General features: G+C 37.9%; 1 protein-coding gene across 1 annotated transcript in view; it reads left to right on the top strand.

The window, feature by feature from the left end:
* Positions 1–23,088, top strand: part of ADGRG6 (adhesion G protein-coupled receptor G6) — a gene marked incomplete in the record, with an annotated part of 148,972 nt that overhangs the window by 56,515 nt on the left and 69,369 nt on the right. Inside the window, 2 exon segments of the mRNA XM_070073491.1 lie at positions 16,348–16,689; positions 18,851–19,474. Coding sequence (XP_069929592.1) covers positions 16,348–16,689; positions 18,851–19,474 — 966 coding nt within the window.

Raw genomic sequence — 23,088 nt, 5'->3', positions numbered from 1 at the left:
TGGGCCATTTGGAAGCCAGGAGCCAGGAACTTCTTCCGGTCTCCCACACTGGTGCAGGGCTCCAAGCACTTCTGCCATCTTCCACTGTTTTCCCAGGTGAAATAGCAGGGAGCTGGATTGGAAGTGGAGCAGCTGGGACTCAAACCAGCACCCACATGGGATGTCGGCACTGCAGGCAGCGGCTTTACCTGCTATGCCAAAACATGTTTGTTGTTGATCTACTTTATGAAATTTTATATCTCTAATCCTTATATCTTACATTTCTGAAAAGAATATGCCCACAGAGAAGGATGTGTCTTTTTACATGGTTTCTACTAGAAATCCTTATTAAAAAGCAAACTGTGAACTGAAAGTCTGTACCTAAAAATGACGCCAATGAAACAGATTAGTAGAACTCAATAGGGTATAGTGCTGCCTTTGTCTTTTGCTTCAGCAACCAAAATCTAATTGTTGAATAATGTGCTTTGGAGGACAGTAGTGTCTTTCATCAAAACACTGTGCAAAAAGTTCCAGCCAGGCAGTGTGTTATTTCCAGTCAAGGATATGAGACTTTACATGCTGAGAACAGCTGTAAAGATGCAGGGATAGGAACAAGTTAGAAGCCAGTGCATCCAAAATATCTAATATGAGCTATAGGTGTATAATTTTTAGCTCTCCTGTGAGCAAACATTTAAATATAGTAAACAGAAATGATAAGATAGGCTTCCCTTTAAGATTTTGTTCTCATTTTCTATAAAAAGGAACGTTGCTGTGTTTAAATTGCTAATGACCAAACATGATCCTCAATTTGCTAGTTACACATTAAGTCTTACATGCAATTGCTTACAACATTCTCTTTTATGTTCTGGCCAAGGGCTTTTGCCTGAATTTTAAACTCAGTGTGAAACATGTATTTCTTATTATGTTGGTTATAAGAAACTTCAGTTGCATTGTTTGCTTTTGAATCATGACTTAGTTTTATATAAAAGAAATTTGTAAAACATGAAATAAGAGATGTACTAGAGAAAAGTACTTTTGATAATTTAAAAAACTGTTACTTTCTGGAAAAAACACATGATACATAAACTAGTAACACATTTTTACAAGCAAATATTAAGTTTTATTAAGTTTTCAACTAGCTTTAGTTCTTTGTCCTATTTTAGTTAGAAAAGCTTGCAACCCTCTAGAAATTATCCTTGAAAAAAAGGCTTGTTCTGTTCATCTAAAAACTGAAAGTCAGCTGATTATGAAAGTAGTTCAAAAACTTTATGGAAATTAAATTAAAACATAAGTTTATTTGGGTATAAGAAAACTTTGGAATCATACATTTTTTTTTCATAATCTACATTTTCCATGAATTTTTTGGTGACCCCTTCTATATAAAAGAGAAGAGGGATGGCGCCGCAGCTCTCTTGGCTAATCCTCCCCCTGTGGCGCTGGCACCCCGGGTTCTAGTCCTGGTTGGGGCACTGGATTCTGTCCCGGTTGCTCCTCTTCCAGTCCAGCTCTTTGCTGTGGCCCGGGAGGGCAGTGGAAAATGGCCCAAGTGCTTGGGCCCTGCACCCACATGGCAGACCAGGAGGAAGCACCTGGCGCTGATCGCAGCTTGCCGGCCACGGTGGCCATTGGAGGGTGAACCAACAGTAAAGGAAGACCTTTCTGTCTCTCTCTCACTGTCTAAATCTGTCCAAAAAAAAAAAAAAAAAAAAAAAAAAGAGGGAAGAGAAAATCATTTTAATTTCCTTGAGTAGATATTCAACTCAAATTATCTTTGCAAATAACTTTCAGAAAGACCTGTATCCAAATGTCTCCTATTTCTTTTCATTCATTATTAAAGAATTCCCAAACCTGTGGTTTTTCATCTTTCCTTGTTGAGAGTTATTGGGGAAATTGCCCATAGTTTCCCAGTACATACCTTTTCCTCAGAAAATGATGTATCTGTTTCTAAAGCTTTGCACTGATATTGGAATCCCAAATTGCCATTGTTTGAAATGTCCCTTTTGGTTCTGCAATAAGATGAACCTCCTTCATGTCAGCAAGCACTAGGGCTGTCTGCCTCATTAGCAGTGTTGTTTTCACAGAGAATGGGGAAACTAACCTGTGTTACAGTCTATCTTGCACCAGAATAATATTATACATATATATGTATATATATAAAATTTTAAAATACTTTCCTGGAATTATGCCCTATAGAACTTTGTAGTTTGATGTTCTGAGATCATGGAAGGCATCCATCGGTTGAAATCATATTTCTTTTTCTCTCAAAGAACATCACAGAGCTAAATCATAATCAGCACAGAGGCAGTTTTGCAGGCGTTTTGATGGTCATTCCACTCCTCCGATAGGGAGTGACACAGATGTGTGCAGCTGAGCACTCCCACGCTCCCAGCAGCACCAAGGCTTGCTGCAGTCCACACCTCGCCTGGGACACTGACAAGCTTCTGTGTTTAGGGCTGTGCCTCCCATTGGAAACATGCTGCCCTGTTTGCTCTGTAGACCACCCAGCCCACCCACTTTTGGTGGTTTGGCCTTCTCCTGAGCTTGCCTGCAGGTGTGACCTTATTCACCCACTTAGAACAAGTCATTCTCCCATTTTTCTGAAGTTTAAAAATATGACTGGCTGAAAGAAGGCAGTAAGCAAGCAGATTTTTATACTCTCCTGGAAACTTATAATTATAAAGTTTGGTGAACTTTGTGAACTTCTTCAAGAGTGTTTTTGCTGCAGGCTTATGATTGATGTGGAGGATCCCTGGGACATAGGAAAAGGAGCTGAAATGGAGGGGAGTTGCATGGGTTGCCTCCATGTCCATAGCCTTCCAGAGGCTATGCAAGGTTAGCACCTACATCATCCCATCCCCAACCCAGTGTGATTTCAAATTAGATAAACATTTTGCGATGGTGTGGCAAGCCAACATTCAGCCTTGCTTCTCAGTAGGTATATTAACTTTATAAAATCAATGAACTATGTTTTTTGTAAAGCAAGCTGGTAGAAATCAAGAGTACACTAACATAGCTATATTAAGGGAAAAAGGAGCCAATTTTTTTTCCCTGATGTAACCACACTCTAAATCTTCACAATCTGTCACAGCTTGCTCTATAATTCTAAGCCAGCAATATTCAAAATAGCACAATAAGTACTGTTAACGAGATGTGGAAATTTTCTTGAGCAGGAGTGTACCTCAGAAGTCAGGATGTTTGTTGACCGTTTGCTCGCCTTGCATTCGCCCTGTCTTGGTTGTCCTGTAGGGAGTCAAACTCAGAAGTAGGCCAACAAACATAAACAGGCTGAGTCTCATGACCACTGAACAAGACCCTCTTGCCTTGTAACCTATGAACTATGCATCAGGACACTATTTTCCTCAGGGAAGCCTCAGATATCTTTTAAACTCTCCTGGAAGCGTCTTCCTAATATGGGAACCATTGGATCTCTCTTGTGTGTAAGGACCTGAATCTGTCATCTACACTACAGTTTTGGAACCAAAGGAGACATTTTTTAAGATGTGGAAAACAAGGCGTTCAATGGTCAATGCCTAACTCAAGGTCCCATAGTTGGTGAGCAGAAGCGACAAGACCAGAAGCCACTGTGATTTGGCCAAAGAGTTGCATCAGTGTGGACTGTTGAAAGAAGGAGGTGATTTAGTCTTTCTTCTCTCATCTCACACAAAGTACTTGTTCACTAAATGCCAGTTGTTGAGTTTTCTTCTCTGTTTCTCTGCACATTGGTGTGTTTCAAGACAGTGCGTTTTATGGATTTGTATGTACTCAAATTTTAAAGAAAATACTTGACAGGTATAATTTTAGATCTGGAAAATATCTCAAAATAGCCTGTAGTTCAGCTTCCCATAATGATTATTTTTCCAGAATAATGTAACATCTTTATTATCAACAAAATCTAATGATCTGACTGAAAGGGAGTTAAAAGAAAACTTTTAAGTTTTTTTAAGTAAAAAAGACTTAAGGTAATCTGCCTGCTTCTCTCCATTGCTGTCAAACAAAAATTTCTTTAATATGTTATACTTGAAAAGTTAACAAATATTTTGAAAAGTAATTAATTCCAGTGATTAATTAACTGCAGGCTGTGAAATGGACAGCATCTTTAAACAAGCTGTTTATATGTCAAATGGAAAGTTTTACTGAAAAAATACTTCTATTTTTAAGTCTATGTTATGGAATTTTTATTTTTACCTTATTACTAAGATGTTTACATGAAAAAATATTCCTTAAAGGGGAAAAATGATGTCAGTTGCATCTATAATTTGTCTTGCTCCAAACCTTGACTATTTAAACTGCTTCCATTTATGTGCACAATCCTGAGAGATTTTATTTAAATGCCCTCAAATGAAAGGCTTATTTGGAAAATTTGAGCAAACATGCATACTTATCCTGCTACTACTACCTTCCTCCCAATATATTCTCCCAACTTATTGAGAAGGTAATTTTGCAAACCCAGAATTTGCTCTAGCTATTAATTTTAGGTTCTTTACCAATACCACAGAACACAGAATAAATAGGAAGCAATAACTTTCACTGACTTCTTTTTAAGATTTATTTTATTTATTTGAAAGGTAGAGATAGAGGTAGAGATAGAGAAAGGTCTTCCATCCACTGGTTCATTCCCCAGATGGCTGCAATGGCCAGAGATGAGCTAATCTGAAGCCAGGGGCCAGGAGCTTCTTCCCATCCCCCTCGTGGGTACAGGGACCCAAGGAGTTGGGTCATCCTCTGCTGCCCTCCCAGGCACATTAGCAGGGAGCTGGATTGGAAGTGGAGTAGCGGGGACTTGTACTGACAGCCATATGAGATGGTGGTACTGCAGGCTGGGACTTTAACCCACTTCACCACAATGATGGCCCCTCACTGACTCTTAGCATTGATTTTTATCTCCATCCCTTCTGAGCACCTCCTGATAATCAAATATAAAAATACCTAAAAGGAAACTGAAAGTGAATGGATGTGGGGGCCTTGACAATGGTACAAATGAATGAGAAAGCAAACTGTAAAATGTGTGGATAAGGAACAACCATACTTAAAATGATGCTAAAAACCAATATTTGAACCTTATACTGTGAGCCATGTATAGTCTTGGTGCATTATGTGGGTATCTCATTAGCTGCATTCATGCACTCAAAAAGTAACGTGCTGTTTAGCCAATGATGACATCATTGCCTTCATGGGCATTACAGCTATAATTAATTTTTATGAGACTAGGACATTCTCTACTTAAGGTGGTACTATTTGGCAATATTTTTTTGGTTGATGCCAACATAACCAGTTTCACCTGCAGTGCTGCCTGGATAATCCATATGGAAAAGTTTTCTGTGACAAATTCAAAGGAAATGAACGCTAAGGGTTTGTTGCCTATACTTCCCTCAGGCTCCCTTTTGAGGTAATAAGACACAGAAGATGAAAAGAAGACAGGTATTTGATTAACACTAGATGGTCACTCTGCTGCTTTTTTTTTTTTTTTTTTTAAATCTTACCCAGCAACAGTTAGGCTTTGCTTCAGTGAGTTCAGCCCTTGTAGAATTAATCTGCCCTGCTACTGTGACTGCTTTTCTCTTTCCATGAACAAATGGCCAGGGTAGCTTGCTGTCTTCTGTCTTCCTTTTTGTCATCTGTCAAGCCTTTAGAGTTAGGCTGCAGTGATTCCTACAAGGATCTTTATTCACTGGTAGCTTTGTGTTGTTTATGTGTAAAAATGTGAGGTTTTAAATACCTGTGATAAACATATCTATTTTTCTTTCCCATATTGGAAACCTTTATATTTCTCTACTATTATGTTATGTTAATTTTTCATTTTCTTTGGCATAGATTGCAAACTGCTTCAAATTCCAGTCTCCACGTTGGTATCTTTGTTATTTCTCCCTACTTCGCACAGGATGCATCAGCTGAACGGGCAGCCTTTGCACCTGTTGATTCCTTTACCCAGTATGGTCTTTGCTGTTTCTTCTCTGCTTTTCTCCTGTGCTTGGCCCAGTTCTGTGCTGCACATTTAGTTCTCAGTTTTTTCTTAATCAGTTATAAATGACACTACTTCTGTGAGGTCTAAATATAAGCTATTGCCTTCAGCTACCTGCTGTCAGAGAACAATTATTATCTCATACATTTACTATTGATCTGCATTCCCAGGATCTATAAATTCCATAAAGTGCGGAGTTAAATCTTGTGCATGATTATTTTCTGAAAGCCTGGTACTGCACATAATAAGCAATTATTAAGTGATTGGATGTATGGGGCTAGTAAGAGATGATTTAGAAGTGAGCAGGGCAACTAGGGAGTGCTGTGTGTATCCTTTAAAGGCTATTGGATTTCTGGACTCTGGAGAAGACTTGGAGTTAGAGAAAGTGTGCTTTCATACTTCCGTTTGCATTTTGACAGATCCTTCTCATACTGATGGGAAGGATAAGATGGTGGCTGGTAGTGTGAGATTAAGCTGATGAGAGTATTGACAAGTGACTAGTTACTGAACTTTTGTCCAAGAGAGAAAAGATGAGAAAATTAAAATTGTGTGACCATGAGAATCAGAGGACAGACTTCATAACTGTGGATATGCTAACGTCATAGCCTTAACCAACGAAAATGATGTGGGAAAGAGGAGGGGTATTCAGTGTCCTAGCTTGGATGAATCTCATGCTACTAACAATTATAAAGGGGCTAAAAACAAATGAATTATTTGAGGAATTGTCCTTGGATTGGTGAAACTGTTCAGTGGAGATGTTGAGTATATAGTTGCAACCAAGAGTAATTACCCACGGGGCAAGCGTGGTGGTGAGCAGGTGAAGCCACAGCTTGGGACACCTGTATCCCATATCAGAATGCTAAGCTTTGAGACTCACCCCTGTTTGTGATCCCCCTTCCTGCTGATGCACATCCTGGGAAGGAGCCCATGATGGCTCAAGGACTTGGGTCCCTGCCACCCATGTGGGAATCCTGGGTAGGTTTCAGGCTCCTAGTTTTGGCTTGGCCCAGCCCTGACTGTTGCAGGCTTTTGGATGAATGAACCAGAGGATGTAAGATAGCAAATTTTTTTCCCTCTCTCCATTATTTGGTGCCAAATAATCCATGTATGTCATTTGCATTTGGATATAATGAAGGCCTTTCAGTTTGGATGAGATTACCCAGAAAGAAAGTACATAGAGAGGAGAGCTTCACAGAATATTGGCTTGAGCACCCTTGGTTAGAAGGAAGAGAAATCCACTGAAGCTGGATCGGTAAAGGAGTGGAATGCTGGCTATGCTGGCTATGCACTATAAGATTTCTTGTCATAGAATCCATGGATGAGCCACAAAGAACAGCTCCTCTGTCATTACTGCATGTGAAATGTGTGGAATTAATGTCTCTCTGTTTCTCAAGGGTCTTGTTTTTTCTTACCTCTCTGTTCTGTAAATTTTCTTTTTTCCTTTTCTGTCAGCCTCTAATGTTTCCTTGTTTGCAAGTGGCCAAAGTGGCTGCTACTTTTGAGTATAAATTCATCATTTTAATTTTTTTAAAATTTATTTGGGAGACAAAGAGCCACCCACCCCAGCCCTTCATCAGTTGGTTTAATCCCCAAATGCCCATAAGGGCTGGGGCTGGACTAGGGCCATGGCCAAGAGCCAGAAACACAATCTAAGTCTCCTTTGTGAGAGGCAGGAAGCATTGGTAGGAAGCTGGAGTCAGGAACTGGAGTTTGGGAATCAAAGTCAAGCACTGCAAAGTGAGATTCAGGTATGTTAACCACCGGGGCCAATGCCCACACCAACTTTGTCGTTCTTTTGCCTGTGATCCTCTGATGACATTATCTGTGTCTGTAACTCCAAATTCTCTGAGAGAGAAAAGAATTTGACAGAGTAGCAAAGCCCATTATTTGGTTTCCTTCAGGTCAAGTTCATGCATTGGATCAAGTAGTACAACTATGACAGCAAATGTTCTGAGAGTGGATAGATGTTCTAAGGAAAAGATCCACATAGAAATTGTGAATATCATGCTGTTATTTAAAGAAACATTTCTAAAAGGTTAATGTGCTTTTAAATCACCTGGAAGTCTTGTTCAAATGTGGGTTTTCTTTAGCAGCTCTGTATGAATCTATATGTCCAACAAATTCATGGGTGCTGCTGGACTGAGAAACATACTTCAAATTGCAAGAACTGGAAGGGCAAGCAGAGAGGGTGAATGTGAGTGCTCAAGGCTGCAAGGGCAGGAGAAGGAGAGTGGAAGAGCTCTGGGTGGAGACTCTCAGGAAGCAGGGTATGTTCAGAGGTATCAAATACTGCAGAGAGTCAGTGTCATAAAAATGGAAGACTTTTTTTTTTTTTAATTTGACAGCTAGAGTTAGAGAGAGAGACAGAGAGAAAGGTCTTCCTTCCGTTGGTTCACCCCCCAAAATGGCCGCTATGGCTGGCGCTACGCCGATCCGAAGCCAGGAGCCAGGTCCTTCTTCTTGGTCTCCCATGCAGGGGCAGGGGCCTAAGCACATGGGCCATCCTCTACTGCCCTCCCAGGCCACAGCAGAGAGCTGGACTGGAAGAGGAGCAACCGGGACTAGAACTGGGCGCCCGTATGGGATGCTGGCACTGCAGGTGGAGGATTAACCTAGTGAGCCACTTTAATATTGAATAATCTGCACAACTTTGTGAATTCTCTTCAGCAGTGATAAGAATGCTCTGGATTAGAGAGAAAGTATTCCAAAGTCAGATCAATCCAGAGTTCAGAATTTGCAGGGGATTAATGTGGAAGGGAATGAGGAAGGGTCTTGAATAAATATATTATCCAGATAGTAAATTCAATGATCGACAATGCCGTTTAAGTTATTTCAAGTTGCTTATTAACTTTACGTTGTTTTTCTGAGAGATGGACAAGAATCAACCACTGCTTCAAAGAGAAGGATTTCCCATGAAAATATGTGTGGGCATGCGTGCATATGCATGACCATGCACTTGTGTGTTTAATTCTCTTGCCAAGGACATACATTTACATAGCAAGCTGACTCTAAAAGGATTTATAACAGTTCATTTTCTTGGATCTTCTGAAAGTATTATCTTTTACAACTAAGTACAGAATGCTCTCATGCCAGGGTGATTAAGGAAAGACAGGGCTCAAAGTTTAAACATTAACAGTATTGCAGGGATCAGAGGCATGAGGGTGTGGTACATGTGAATATCTTTGGAGATTCAAAAAGTTGTCAAGGGTATATGCCTCGTGAAGGATCCTTCAGTTCCACATCTTGTCGTTTTCTAGCTGTGTCAAACTTGAATTCATTCAAGTAGGTCCCCTTTTGAACTCATGCTTAAGTCATTGCGGTAGCTTCAATTCCTGTTGCTTCCAAAGAACATTTTGAGGTTGAACCATCACACAGGGCAATGAAACAATTAGCTGGCTAACTCTGGGGAAACTAGTGTTTTAGGAGGAATGTGGGAGTGAACTGATATCTTTTTATGGCTGCTGGAAGTTCCAGGAGGAGATTGGCATGATCAGTGCAACTTTGGTTCAAGAGGGACCCTCCCCAGTTTGGAAATGCTAACTGAATGCAGAGCTGGAGGAGTGGTGAGGGCGGGTGAGGATGCTTGCCAGGTCTGTCACATTAACAGAATCGCAGATGTCACAGCCAGATTGCATTCAGATTCTTTGCCATCCTGAAAAATCTGCATCATAGTCTGAAGTCACTTACACATAAATAGCTACTTTGATGAAGTTGTCTAGTTCTGTATATTACCAGTCATTTAATACATACCAGTGTCTGAACTATTGTTTATATTTTACATTTCATATTAAATTTGGCAGTAGTAGATTTGATCTCTAGAAATGGTGTGTGGCTATCCTGGTTCTTTAAGGATTTAGATGTTGAACTGGTCCTAGAATTCTTGGTTGCTGGCTCTTAGGTTTAATTTTTAGAAGGCACTGAGGCTACTGAATATTTTAAACCTTTTAAGGCAACAAATGATGAGCTTTTAATTCTTTGGTACTCAGTGTATTCACATGGATAGTTCCAACAATGACTTTGAATACATGCAAAGGTACAGATGACATTAGCTAAATTTTCTGGAGATAATTTTCATTAGCCAGATATTCAAGCAAATTTATTAGCTATAATATTACATACTTTCATGTAAATATGATTTAACTTAAATGTTGCCATTTTGTTCAACATTTAACACACTGTAGGAAAAAAGAAACCACTTATCCAATACCATCCACAGAGCTGTGTTGAAAGCAGCTAAAATTGAGCTCTGATGTATCTCTTGGGATTTCAAACTCTGCTTTAGATAGACTTTCAGGAATTTGATATTTGAGTTGTACAGAGATGTACTTGCAGCAAGGGTGGAGTAAGGATCCAAATCTGTGAGTTAATAAAATGTCCCCTGGGGTAATGGTTATTAAATCTATACCTAATTGTTAGTTGAGTTAGGCCTTGGTATGCCTGGGCAGTTTTCCATCTTGACTTTGAGTTTCACTGAAGATTAAAGTTTTGTGAAAATATACACAAAGGCTGGAGCTGTGGTGCAGCCTGTTAAGATGCTGCCTGCAGTGTCCATAAGGACACTAGTTTGAGTCCTGGCTGCTCCACATCAGTAACAGCTCCCTGTTAATGTGCCCGAGAAAGCAGAGGAAGATGGCCCAAGTCTTTGGGTCCTTGTAGCCACATAGGAGACCTGGATGAAGCTCCTGGCTCCTGGTTTCAGCCTGTCCTAGCCCAGGCTGTTGTGATCATTTGGGGAGTGAACCAGTGGATAGAAGATCTCTCCCTCTCTCTGTCTCCCTCTCTCTCTCTGTCTCTCTCTGTCTCTGGATTGCTCTTTCAAATTAAACCTTTAAATAAAAGAAAAAGAAAATACACACAAACAAATTACAGCTTTGTAGCATAAGCAAAAGTTGAGGTGTAATAGGGTTTGTTATTTGTTTGGATTACCTAATAACTTTGCTTTTATAAATTAGGGGGGCAAATATGTTATTCTGTTTGCCATCAGGAACCAGATGCTGTGCACTGAGTGGCTCATAAAAATATTTTAAACCTGGTTTTACCAAGATCTCACTCAGTGATATCTCAATGGACATTTTTTTAAGTAACCCTGCCTCTGAGAGAGCGTATTGATTATATAATGAAGTAATTCATAGTGTAGGAATTGATTAGCAGTGACATTTGATGGAAGAATCAAAAGCACTATATTCTAGATTCTTAGCATTCTTTTACAATAAAGTGGTTCCAAATTCATTTCTTAAAATATACCAATTTTAGGAAAAAGTTCTTAGTTTAAGAAATTATCTATTAAAATTATCTTTTAAAATAGTATTTGAACTCACCACTCTATCCTATGTCTTTATTTGTGGCAACATTTTCTTCTTTCTAGAAACACACTAGATTTACATTCAGAAGAGTTGGTTTGAATCTTGGTCCTGTTATCAATTAGATATGTAACTTTGATCAATTTATATAATCTTTGTGATCTCATTTGTTTCATTAAAAGATGGAGATGGTCATAATTCCCAGAACTGTTATGGTACTAAGTGAGATAATACATGTGAAAGCCCTTTGCTCTGGTCTATAAATATAATGAACATGATGATATTAAACATACTTTAAGCGACATGTCATCTAATTAAGATAATTATTACTCAGTAACACTCTCTATAAATGTACTTTAGCTGCTGTAGAGGAGAATCATATGGAAAAATACTTTATTTTTTTTCAAGTGCATGTTGTGGATATCCTCTCTGTCTTTTCTCTATCCCGATAATTGCCTAAGGGAAAAAGGCATCATACTATCAGGGGTGCTGCCTTATCTCTCTTCATTTAATGATACACAGATGTTGGTGTTAGAGAAATGATGGCAGATGCCAGCCACTACATGGTGGTAACCATGTGCCATCTATAATTATAGAACTTCTCCTTACTCGTGTAATCTTCCCAGTAAGCCTAGGAGGTAGGTGCTGTTATTACCCCAGTGTAAAGATGGTGAAACTGAGACACGGAGAGATTAACTTGTTAAAAATGGTGTATTCAGTGTTACCAATCAGAGTTACTTTTCTAGTACCCTCATCCAGCTCTTATGGGAGAATATAACAGAAATACTGTTGTCAGGATAAATGAAGTCATGAACGTTACTTGGGTCTTAGATATAGGGGATGGTATCTTATCTTGGAAAAATGATGCTACCTATCTGCATGTGAGGATGACACAGAAATTGTTTTTTTATTTTCCTTGTATGTGTTTCCTTTTAAATTTTGAGTCTATTACCAAATAAATTATTATTAATTAATGAGGGTTACTTCTTTCTCTGAGTTACCAAGTATAGTAACAAGAAATTTAACTTACTAAAGAGGTCTCTGTGCTCTGAGTGACATGATTGGAAGAAAGAACCCAAGGACCCATCTAAAGAGTTGTTACAAAACTCACACACTCTTTTTTCCAGGCTTAGAATTGGATTCATTTGCTTCAAAGAGTCATTCTTTAATTTAGGCATGGTCCCATTCATATTTTCATTCATTAACTTGCTTGTCCATAAATTTAACAAATTTTATTGAAAATTTCCATATACCAGGGTACTGTAATGTGTTGGGAATAGGTTGGTGAATAGAACCAGTATCTATGCTCTGCTCTTTGAGTTTATTGACTAGCAGTTTATTTATTGTCTATGCAAACAAATAATTTCACAAATGGGAGAAACATAACTTTTCTGAATAGTGCCATAAAGGAGAACATGGTATTCCAGAGATGGATAAGACCATGCAGTTTACAGACATTTGATGGACATAATTCATTCTGAATTGTTTGTCTTCAGTCCTTTACAAGGTGTCAGTTACTCAGGAAGAAAGAAGAGCAGAGGGAGGGCAAGTTAGAAAGAACTGGTGGAGAAGAGCTGGAACACAAGGTGGTCACAGGGTGAAGTTAAAGGGAAAAACCAGCTTGAGCAGTGGAACATATCTAAGCCCTTGAATATGTCACTGTGTCAGAATAATAAGTAGTATTTGCCATCACTACGATTTTCAAGAAAAGTCATTGCATTGTCATTCCATTTAATGCAGTAAAAGAGGAAGGAACACACTAAATTTATATCAGTTTCCATTATTATGGTTAAAGCATTTTATTTGAAAGTTTAATAAAATATTTTATTGTTCAAAAGTAAAGTTTTATGGTAGTTTATTTATTCAGAATGTCAGATTAACAATATTTCTGTCTGAATTTATATAAATATTTTTAAATAACATGAATATTTATTGTGGGAAGATAGGAAACCTTAGTTTCTGCTTCCAGCTGGCAGGCAGGCCATGAATAAATAATAATTGAGAAGATTCTAACTGCTTTCTTTAGTGAAAATGGGATAATAGCATTACGTTTGTCTTTTACATAAGTCATCCAATTAATATTTATTGTGAATCTACACTGCATACTGAGAATAGAGGGATGAGCAAAGAAAATGTGACCCTTGACCTCATGGCACATAGAGGTCAAAGGGCGAGACCAGTATTCATTTACAGTGGCCCTTTGTGTTTGCTGTTCTTTCTGGTGCAGTGCTGTTCCTTCATGTGTTCATGGTGTGCTCCCTCACTTCATTTGGGTCTCATTCAGTGTCATCTCTTTGGAGAACTAGCTGCTATCTCCATCCACTCATGTCACTCTTTTCACTCTGTATCCTCTGCTTTACTTTTCTTCCCACATTTTGTTATTACCTGTCATTAGATTATGTGATTAATTATCCTGAGGTCCAAGATTGGAGTATAATTCTGAGATTTTGTCTTTCTCGCTCATTGGTATAGGCTGTTTAAATAGTACCTAACACATAACAGGCACTTGATAAATATTTACTCAGTGAATGAATAAATAAGATGATCACACAAGTATATACTTACCAAATGTGGTAAGCAAGTGAAAGGATTTTCAAAACTATAAATATTCTGTGCATGCAGAATGATGCTATTTATTTGAATTTGAGAAAAAAATGCATCCTACCAGGAGGTAACCTGTTTCTTTTAACATTGATAGATTTCTGTTTTTTTGTTTTGTTTTGTTTTGTTTTGTTTTGTTTTGTTTTTAAGATTCATTTGTCTATTAGAAAGGCAGAGTTACAGAGAGACAGAGCAAAATAGAGAGGTCTTCCATCTACTGGTTCACTCCCCAAAGGGCTGCAGTGGCCAGAATTTGGCGTATCTAAAGCCAGGAGCCAGGAGCTTCCTCTGGGTCTTCCAAATGAATGCAGGGACACAAGTACTTTGGCTGTCTCCCACAGATTTCCCAGGGCCATTAAGAGAGAGTTGGATCAGAAGTGGAGCAGTCAGGACTCAAACTGGCACCCATATGGGATGCTGCTGTTTTATGCACTACACCTCTGTGCCAGCCTCAGTAGCTTTCTATTTAAACACTTATTCCCCAAGAGTTTTTCTTCTTTTATACCCATGGATTTTAATATTTACATCTACCTTTATAATTTTATAATCTAATAATATTTAATCTACCTTTATAATTTTATAATCTAATTCCACCTAATCCAAATGCTCCCTGGCATAGACCTGTGTCAGTGAAACTTTGTGAAACCTATTGTTGGCCCTTGAAGATTCAGTGTTTCTTAATTTTTTTGCAATGTGTGTGGCCCCTGTGCATTTTCTTGAGAGTTCTCATAAGTTTCATCAGATTCTCAGGATATATGACCTCCCAAGTTGAAGAATCAAAAAAGCTGTCTGCACCTTAATGTTTATTGCAGCTCAATTCACAATAGCTAAGACCTGGAATCAACCTAAATGCCCATCAACAGTAGACAGGATAAAGAAATTATGGGACATGTACTCTATAGAATACTATACAGCAGTAAAAAACAATGAAATCTGGTCATTTGCAACAAAATGGAGGAATCTGGAACACATCATGCTGACTGAAATAAGCCAGTCCCAAAGGGACAAATATCATATGTTCTCCCTGATCAGAGAAAACTAACTGAGCACCAAAAAGGAAACCTGTTGAAATGAAACAGACACTATGAGAAACAGTGACTTGTTCAGCCCTTGTCCTGACTATTGAGGAACAACTTAATACTTTATCCCTCTTAGTATTTTTTTTTTTTGGTCCTACTTAATACTATTGGTTGAAGTGTGAAATTAACACACAATTATTCTTAGGTGTTTAAATTTAACTGAAAAGTGATCCCTGTTAAATGTAAGAGTGGGAATAAGAGAGGGAGGAGATAAACAATTTGGGACATGCTCAATTTGACTTGCCCCAAACGGTAGAATTAGAAACGTGCCAGGGGATTCCAATTCAATCCCATCAAGGTGGCATGTACCAATGCCATCTCACTAGTCAAAGTGATCAGTTTCAGTTCACAATTGATCATAATGAAAGGATTAAGAGTCAAAGGGATCACATAAACAAGACTAGTGTCTGCTAATACTAACTGATAGAATAAAAAATGGAGAGAATGATCCAACATGGGAAGTGAGATACACAGCAGACCCATAGAATGGCAGATGTCCTAAACAGCACTCTGGCCTCAGAATCAGCCCTTAAGGCATTCGGATCTGGCTGAAGAGCCCATGAGAGTCTTTTAGGCATGGAAAGCCAAGACACTCTGGCAAAAAAAAAAAAAAAAAAAAAAAAAAAAAAAAACAAAACCTAAATGAAAGTTCTCTGCGAGTGAGATCCCAGTGGAAGGAACAGGCCATAAAGGAAGGAGGTACCTTTCTCTGAAGGGAGGAGAGAACTTCCACTTTGACAGTTCACTGTCGGTGAACTCAAAAGGCTTCCATAGCCTTTGCAACTCATGACAAGAGCCTAGGGCAATTACTGACACCATAAATAAGAGTGTCATTTTGTTAAGTCAACAACAGGAGTCACTGTGCACTTACTCCTCATGTAGGATCTCTGTCCTTAATGTGTTGTCCAATGTGAAGTAATGCTATAACTAGTACTCAAACAGTATTTTACACTTTATGTTTCTGTGTGGGTGCAAACTGTTGAAATCTTTACTTAATATATACTAAATCGATCTTCTGTATATAAAGATAACTGAAAATAAATCTTGATGTGAATGGAATGTGAGAGGGAGTGCAGATGGGAGGGTTGCGGGTGAGAGGGAAGTTATGGGGGGAAAAAGCCATTGTAATCCATAAGCTGTACTTTGGAAATTTATATTCATTAAGTAAAAGTTGAAAAAAATAAATAAAACCATCATCCACCAAAAAAGAATCATGTACTAAAATTTTATATTTTTCCTTTCTTTTTTTTATCACTATTGGTATTTCTTTTTCTACTTAAGATGGTTTCATTTTCCTTTTAATTTTCATGATTGTATTTTGGTATTTTTAAATATTTACTATTTGGTTGTCCCTAGTGTGTAGTATTCTTGGTGTATTGTGTGCATCTAATCCCAGAACTTCTCTGTCTCTCTTTTGTCTGACCAACAGCATGGGGATGTGCCAACTGCAGGGTCGTCCTGTCCAGCCCTTCTGGGACCTTCGCTTCTCCATGTTACCCTCATGACTACCCTAACAGCCAGGCTTGCTTGTGGACCCTCCGAGCCCCCACCGGCTACATCATCCAGATAACCTTTAATGACTTTGACATTGAAGAAGCTCCCAATTGCATTTATGACTCATTATCCCTCGATAATGGGGAGAGCCAGACTAAATTTTGTGGAGCAACTGCCAAAGGCCTATCATTTAACTCAAGTGCGAATGAGATGCGTGTGTCCTTTTCAAGTGACTTTAGCATCCAGAAGAAAGGTTTCAATGCCAGCTACATCAGAGGTATGTAAACCAAAGGCAGCGCCAACCTTCTGCTTTCATTTAACATGTGCTGCAATAAACACAACGACCAGAAGACAGAGTTATGCTCTTTTATGTGAATGTGAATAATTAGGATTAGGATTTAAGCGTAAGAATCTGTTACTATTTTCTGAGCATTCTCATTAGCAAACTATAATTACCAGGTCAAAATCTGGTTACTGTAGAGCTGAACTCTTTTATACAATTTATACACAGAACATTTAAAAGCTGCTTTGGAAGACACTTAGACATTCCATTGCTAATAATTAAAATCTGTAATTCTAATATCTCTCCACTGAAAATTTAAAACATCTCTTCTTAGAAATCAATTTGAGTTTTAAGATGTTAATTTTTTAAGAAACTGTAGGGGACAAACATAGAAAGTTAGTGTATATATTTAAGAAGAACTATTAACTACTTAGGCTAATAAACAATTTAACCTGATGAAAGCCTCCTGAAAACGACTGATTGAAGTAAAACATTATTATTCAGTGTGCTTCCCAGATTCTGGCAGATCATAATGCCAAAATAATTTTCTTTAAAATAAGTCAAGCTTTAAAGCACTGGGATTTAGTTATAAAACTTTTTTCGTGTTTCTAAATATATGTCATTTATTTTATAAAATAAACAAAAAGGAAAGGCAAAACTGATCTACCCTCACTATTGTAAATTATGTTTTCTGGTGCTAAGTTATATATTATTTGTGACTGATATTAGGGTACACATGTGGTTAAGCAAAACAATGCTTTAGGTTTTCAAAATAATGTTTAAAATTATATGGGATATTTGGAAATAAAAATGGAACAAATTCGAATTACCTATAGATCCACTATGGAACCATAACCACTATTAAATGTTCATGGGTGTATTTCCTTCCAGGCTTTCTGTTTTAACAATTCATAGAGAATATTGTTTTCGTACTATAATAAGTATCCTTATTTGCATAATTACACCTATACACTGCTATCTATTTTAAACATAGACTAAAATTCATGATTCTCTTAAATTCTATCTTGGATTTTTTAGCAGAACATTTATATTAAAATTATGTTTTATCATAAAGCAATTCTTGGTATAAAAATGTGTTCAAACTACCATTCATATGAAATTGGTACTAACTAATAATATTTTTCAGGAGAGATACTCCTTTCTCAAAGCAAATTTATAATGTCGGTGATATTAGCAAAGGGCTACATCTATTGTAATATTTAATCCTGTCACATGTACATGTAACTGCATTTTAATTGTTAATTCATTATACATATAATAATGGCAATCCCTTGCTATTTATTGCTGTCATGCAGATACTGCTGTACACTGTGTAGATTTTATCGAATTCTCATTGTCCTTCTGTGCCATGAAAGCCATTGTGCTCCACATTGTGGTTGAGAGGATTAACATAGAGGGAGGTCCGAGGTCATGTGGCTGTTCCCTGAAGACTTGGGCCAGGAAGCTCATGGACTGCTCCTTCCAGATGCTCCTTCTGTCCCTCAAAAATAAGTTCATATGCAAAGATGTAAAGGAGCTACACTTTAACACTCTATTTTTGTTAAACTTTCCTCTAAACTCATCTCTTCAATAGAATTCTTTTTTGCATTTGTACCTAAAATAGCCAGAAAGTGGGAGAGAAAGAGGAGATACAGTGTCTGAAAGCAGAGGGTAGAATAAGAATGTGAAGAGTAAAAGGCAATTGTTAATGAAAAAGAGAACAATTGATTGTATTTAGAAGTTATTGGAAAAATAACATGTTTTTGAAAATCATGATAGGTACATAAAGACTTCCTGGAAAGTTATTTCCTCAATCAAATCATCAAGTTGTATTTTTTAATTTTTAATTTTTTTAAATTAGAGATTAAAAAGTACTTATTAACTTGGCTGTCACTCAGATGTTTACATGTAAGATCCAATCATAGTTAGAGTTAAAATGGGTGAATCAGTGTTATTATTGGAATAGTTAGTAATGGAGTAGTTGGTAATGGATTAGTGACTAAGGCTGTTCAGAAAAAGAAAGGACAGGAGGAGGCAATGAGAGTGAGTGGAAAATGAGTTAGAAAGCAGTGGGCAACTGAAATATATGAGACATTTTGCATCTCATTGGTCATTGTTCTGTAGATAACATGTTTTATCTCTTTTTTCATCCTAGTTGCTGTGTCCTTAAGGAATCAAAAGGTCATTTTGCCCCAGACCCTAGATGCCTACCAGGTATCTGTTGCAAAAAGTATCTCCATTCCAGAGCTCAGTGCTTTCACATTCTGCTTTGAAGCAATCAAAGCTGGAAATGAAGACAATGACTGGACAGCTTTCTCCTACTCAAATGCATCCTTTGCACAATTGCTCAGTTTTGGAAAGGCCAAGAGTGACTACTTTCTAACTATTTCTGGCTCAAAATGCTCACTGAGCAGCGTGCTACCTGTCAAAGAGAAAGAAGACATTTTCACAGAAAGCTTTGAGCAGCTCTGCATTGTTTGGAATAATTCTTTGGGCTCTGTTGGTGTAAGTTTCAAAAGAAACTACGAAACAGTTCGCTGTGACTCTACCATTAGTAAAGTTATTCCTGGGAATGGGAAATTGTTGTTGGGCTCCAATCGGAATGAAATTGCCTCTCTAAAAGGGGACATTTATAACTTTCGACTTTGGAATTTTACCATGGGTTCCAAAATCCTCTCCAACCTCAGCTGTAATGTGAAAGGGAATGTGGTCGACTGGGAAAATGACTTTTGGAATATCCCGACCATAGCTCTGAAAGCTGAAAGTAACCTCAGTTGTGGTAAGTCTGTGGCAGGGTCACTGTCTCTTTTTTTTTTTGTTAGCATTGTTCTATGAATATGTTGTCAACAGAAATTATACATAAACACATATGTATCTGCATCTATATTTACTGAAATTGAAGAGTTCTTTTCATTTTTGAAGTATTATCAGCTCAGCCCTTCATAGTATACATTTAATTATAAGCCATGCTTTTTCAGTCAAAGTTTTCCTCTACTTTAAAGTTTTCTCTATGTCATAAAATAGCACAAATTTATCACTAGCATATAATTATTGTGAATGAGTCTTACAAAAAGGTTAATATTAGATTTGAAATGAAAGAAATTAACATATGTTAATCTGTTTTAATCACAAAAGTGATGCAGTAACAAGCTCATGTTTATCATTCTGGAATGAAATTTCAATAACATAACAAATAAAAAGCCACCACCTAAGACAATAATATTTACTCACAACCTACTTTATGGAAACTCTTGATCATCAAGAATTATAAATTTTCTCTTTGAACTTTTTTCTCCACTTGAAAATGAGCATTATCTGTCTTCTCTGGTTGCTATGTAAGAGACCTTAAATGTGATACTATTAGAAGTAGCTACATGCAAAATATTTATGAGAAATATCTCTATGTATAGAAGTTAATCTGGAAATCTTCATTTTACTGTACAACTGATTCAAGCACAAAAAGGAGATGTTTCATTATCAATTTAAAATGTTCTGTGACTTAATCTAAAGTATTGATAATATATACATTTTAGTCAACAGCAGCAACTCTCAATAAAGGAAGAAAGAAGTGGCCCAGTGTTGAACAATAACTTGTTTGTGACTTTGGAGGACATTTTATCAGAAATTCATCTCCTATACTTTGAACAAACTGGGACCCATAATGAAAAACTTGAGGTACCTCCTCAAGGTTCCTGGACTGAACCTACCCTTCTGACTTACAGAACTGTTGCCTACCCCTCCGTAAGAGCACCCACCTCTCTACTGTGTTTCATGGTGCTCCTGCAGATGACAGGAAGGGTATTTAGTGATCTCATCTGAGAGATATTCTCTCCTGGGTTGTTGGAAAGAGAGTGAACCATACCCTGTGACAGAAGGAGACTGTAGAGCTATCTAAGAGCTAATAGTGTTCCATATGATCCTCTCTCAGACTAAGATTAGCTAGGGAAGACCTTCAGGGATTTCTGAAAAGTCTCACTCAGTGAAGAAACTGACACCAAGTGTGCATGTTTGGTGTGGGATAGTGTAGAGCAGAGAGGGACTGGTGCTCTTCCTGTGATCTGAGTGGTTGTTTTTAGTTTTGGCTCCTCTTTTCATCATATGCTTGACCTTTATGAGAAAGTCATAACATGGATCAATTATTATAATAATTGTCTTCTTAGGGAATTATATTTTAAAGGCTTTGATGACCCACAAATACGATTTGGCTATGTATATTAATAATTGATGATAGTTAACTTTCATTAACTTCACACATACTGACCCATTTCCTTCATCATGGATCTCATTATGAGGGTTCTGTTATTTCTCCCATTTTGCAGAAGGGGAATCAGAGGCACAAGGCAATTAAATAGCTTATCTAATGTTACTTAGTAAGTGTCCAAACCAAATTCTGAACCCAGAAAGTTTGGTTATACAGCTCTCCTAACCACAATAAATTAGACTGTTTTTCACTATAAGCAGGGCTAGAAGATGTGACTCAGGGCCACAGCAGGGCAAGCTATCTCTTGCCCAAGGGAGAAGCATGAAGGGCCAAGAGCCATCTCTTCAGGCCAGCAGTACATTCGTGAGAAAACAGCAGCTTTATAGGGTGTTAACACAGTATTTGTTTTAAACAAACTTTATGGGATTTCCTTCCTGCAGTGCTTCTTAGATAACTCAATATGATAAAATATGAGGGATATACTGTTGCAGAGTTTCCTAAACTTCTCTAGGAAATCCTCTAGATGAGGGTTTGGCAAACCAAGAAGGCCTATGGCAGGACACGTTTTTGTAAATAAAATTCCACTGGAACACAGCCATTCCCATTAGTTTATATATTGTCGATGGCTGCCTTAGTGCTACAGTGACTGAGTTGATGTGGTACTAAGTAAAGCGTGGCCCACCATCCTAGAATATTTACTGCCTACCTCTTTAAGAAAAAATTGCCAACCCTTGAAATTCTTCCAAAGAACCACAAGGATCCAATTCACTGAAACACACACTTTGGACAACACTGGAAAAGACCTGCAATTTCTCCTGGACCAGAGGAAGCAAACCAGTCATCCATAGGCTAGTTTAGCCCTTAGCCATGGGTGGTGCTGGTAGTGTTTATTTGTTCTTGTTCATTTACATTTGTTTCACACAATGCTTTTAAATGGCAAATTATTTACAACATTAAAAAAAAACATGTCATGTTAAAATAAATTTTTGGATTTCTCTGACAAACAAAAAACTGATCTGTGGCTAATACTTCTTCGTGGCTTATGCAGCCAGAGCTAAGTGGTGGCTGCTCCTCTTGAAGGGGTTTTCCATTTCACTCCAGCCTTTAGCACTCCCTGTATTCTTCCCATTCCAGATCCTTTTTCATCTTTATGTCACCTGCTGGCACTTGTGGGCATTTAAGTTTAGGAATCCCAATTCAGGCCCTCTGTTCACTTAGCAGGGTGAAAACCAAAGCTTAGGGAAAAATCAATGGCTGAGGCTGGCACCGTATTGTAACAGGCTATGTCTCAGCCTGTGGCGCTGGCCTTCCTTATGGACACCAGTTTCTCTCGCAGCCGCTCCTCTTCTGATCCAGCTCTCTGCTAGTGGCCTGGGAAAGCAGTATAAGATGGCCCCTGTCCCCACATGAGAAACCTGAATGAAACTCCTGGCTCCTGGCTTCGGATCAGCCCAGCTCCGGCAATTGTGGCCATTTGGAGAGTGATCTAGTGAATGGAAGACCCCTCTGTCTCTCCCTCTCTCTGTCTTTAGTTCTGCCTCTCAAATAAATAAATCTTTAAAAGAAAAAATGAGTGGCTAAGGCAGTTGGTGAGCTAACACCTGTCTTATCTATCATTTATGTCAGCATATCCTCATATTTTCTTTTGAAAAACATTATTTATTCTAAGAATTTATAATTGATAAATAAAAAATTTATTTCTTTGTTATAAAACATGATATTTTGATACACAAGAGTACTTCAAAAACTTTATGGAAAATTGAATTAAAAGATAACTTCATTTTGGTGCAAAAATGTTTAAAAATTTATGCATAGTTTTTTCATGATACACATTCCTGTGAACTTTTTTAAAAATTCATTTATTTAGTTGAGAAGCAGAGAGACAGGCAGTTAGTGTTCCCATCTACTGGCTCACTCCCAAAATGACTGCAACACCTAGGTCTGGGCCAAAGCTAAAGCTGGAAGCCAGGAACTTACTCCAGTTCTCCCACATCAGTAGCAGGAACTCAATCATTTGAACCATCACTGTTCTCTCCTGGGGTCTGCATTAGCTGGAGCCAGAGCCAGAAGTCAACCTAGGCACTCTTAAGTGGGAAGCCGGTGTCTTAACTAATATCTTTTTTCAAAGAAAATTATTTATTCATTTATTTACTTTTAAAGTGAGAATTAAAGACAGTGGGAGGTGGGTGGGG

Source organism: Oryctolagus cuniculus, chromosome 5 (genome assembly GCF_964237555.1).
Source record: "Oryctolagus cuniculus chromosome 5, mOryCun1.1, whole genome shotgun sequence".
NCBI classification, from domain to species: Eukaryota; Metazoa; Chordata; class Mammalia; order Lagomorpha; family Leporidae; genus Oryctolagus; species Oryctolagus cuniculus.
Note: the sequence above shows the minus strand (reverse complement) of the source record. Positions and strands in the feature narration are given on the sequence as shown.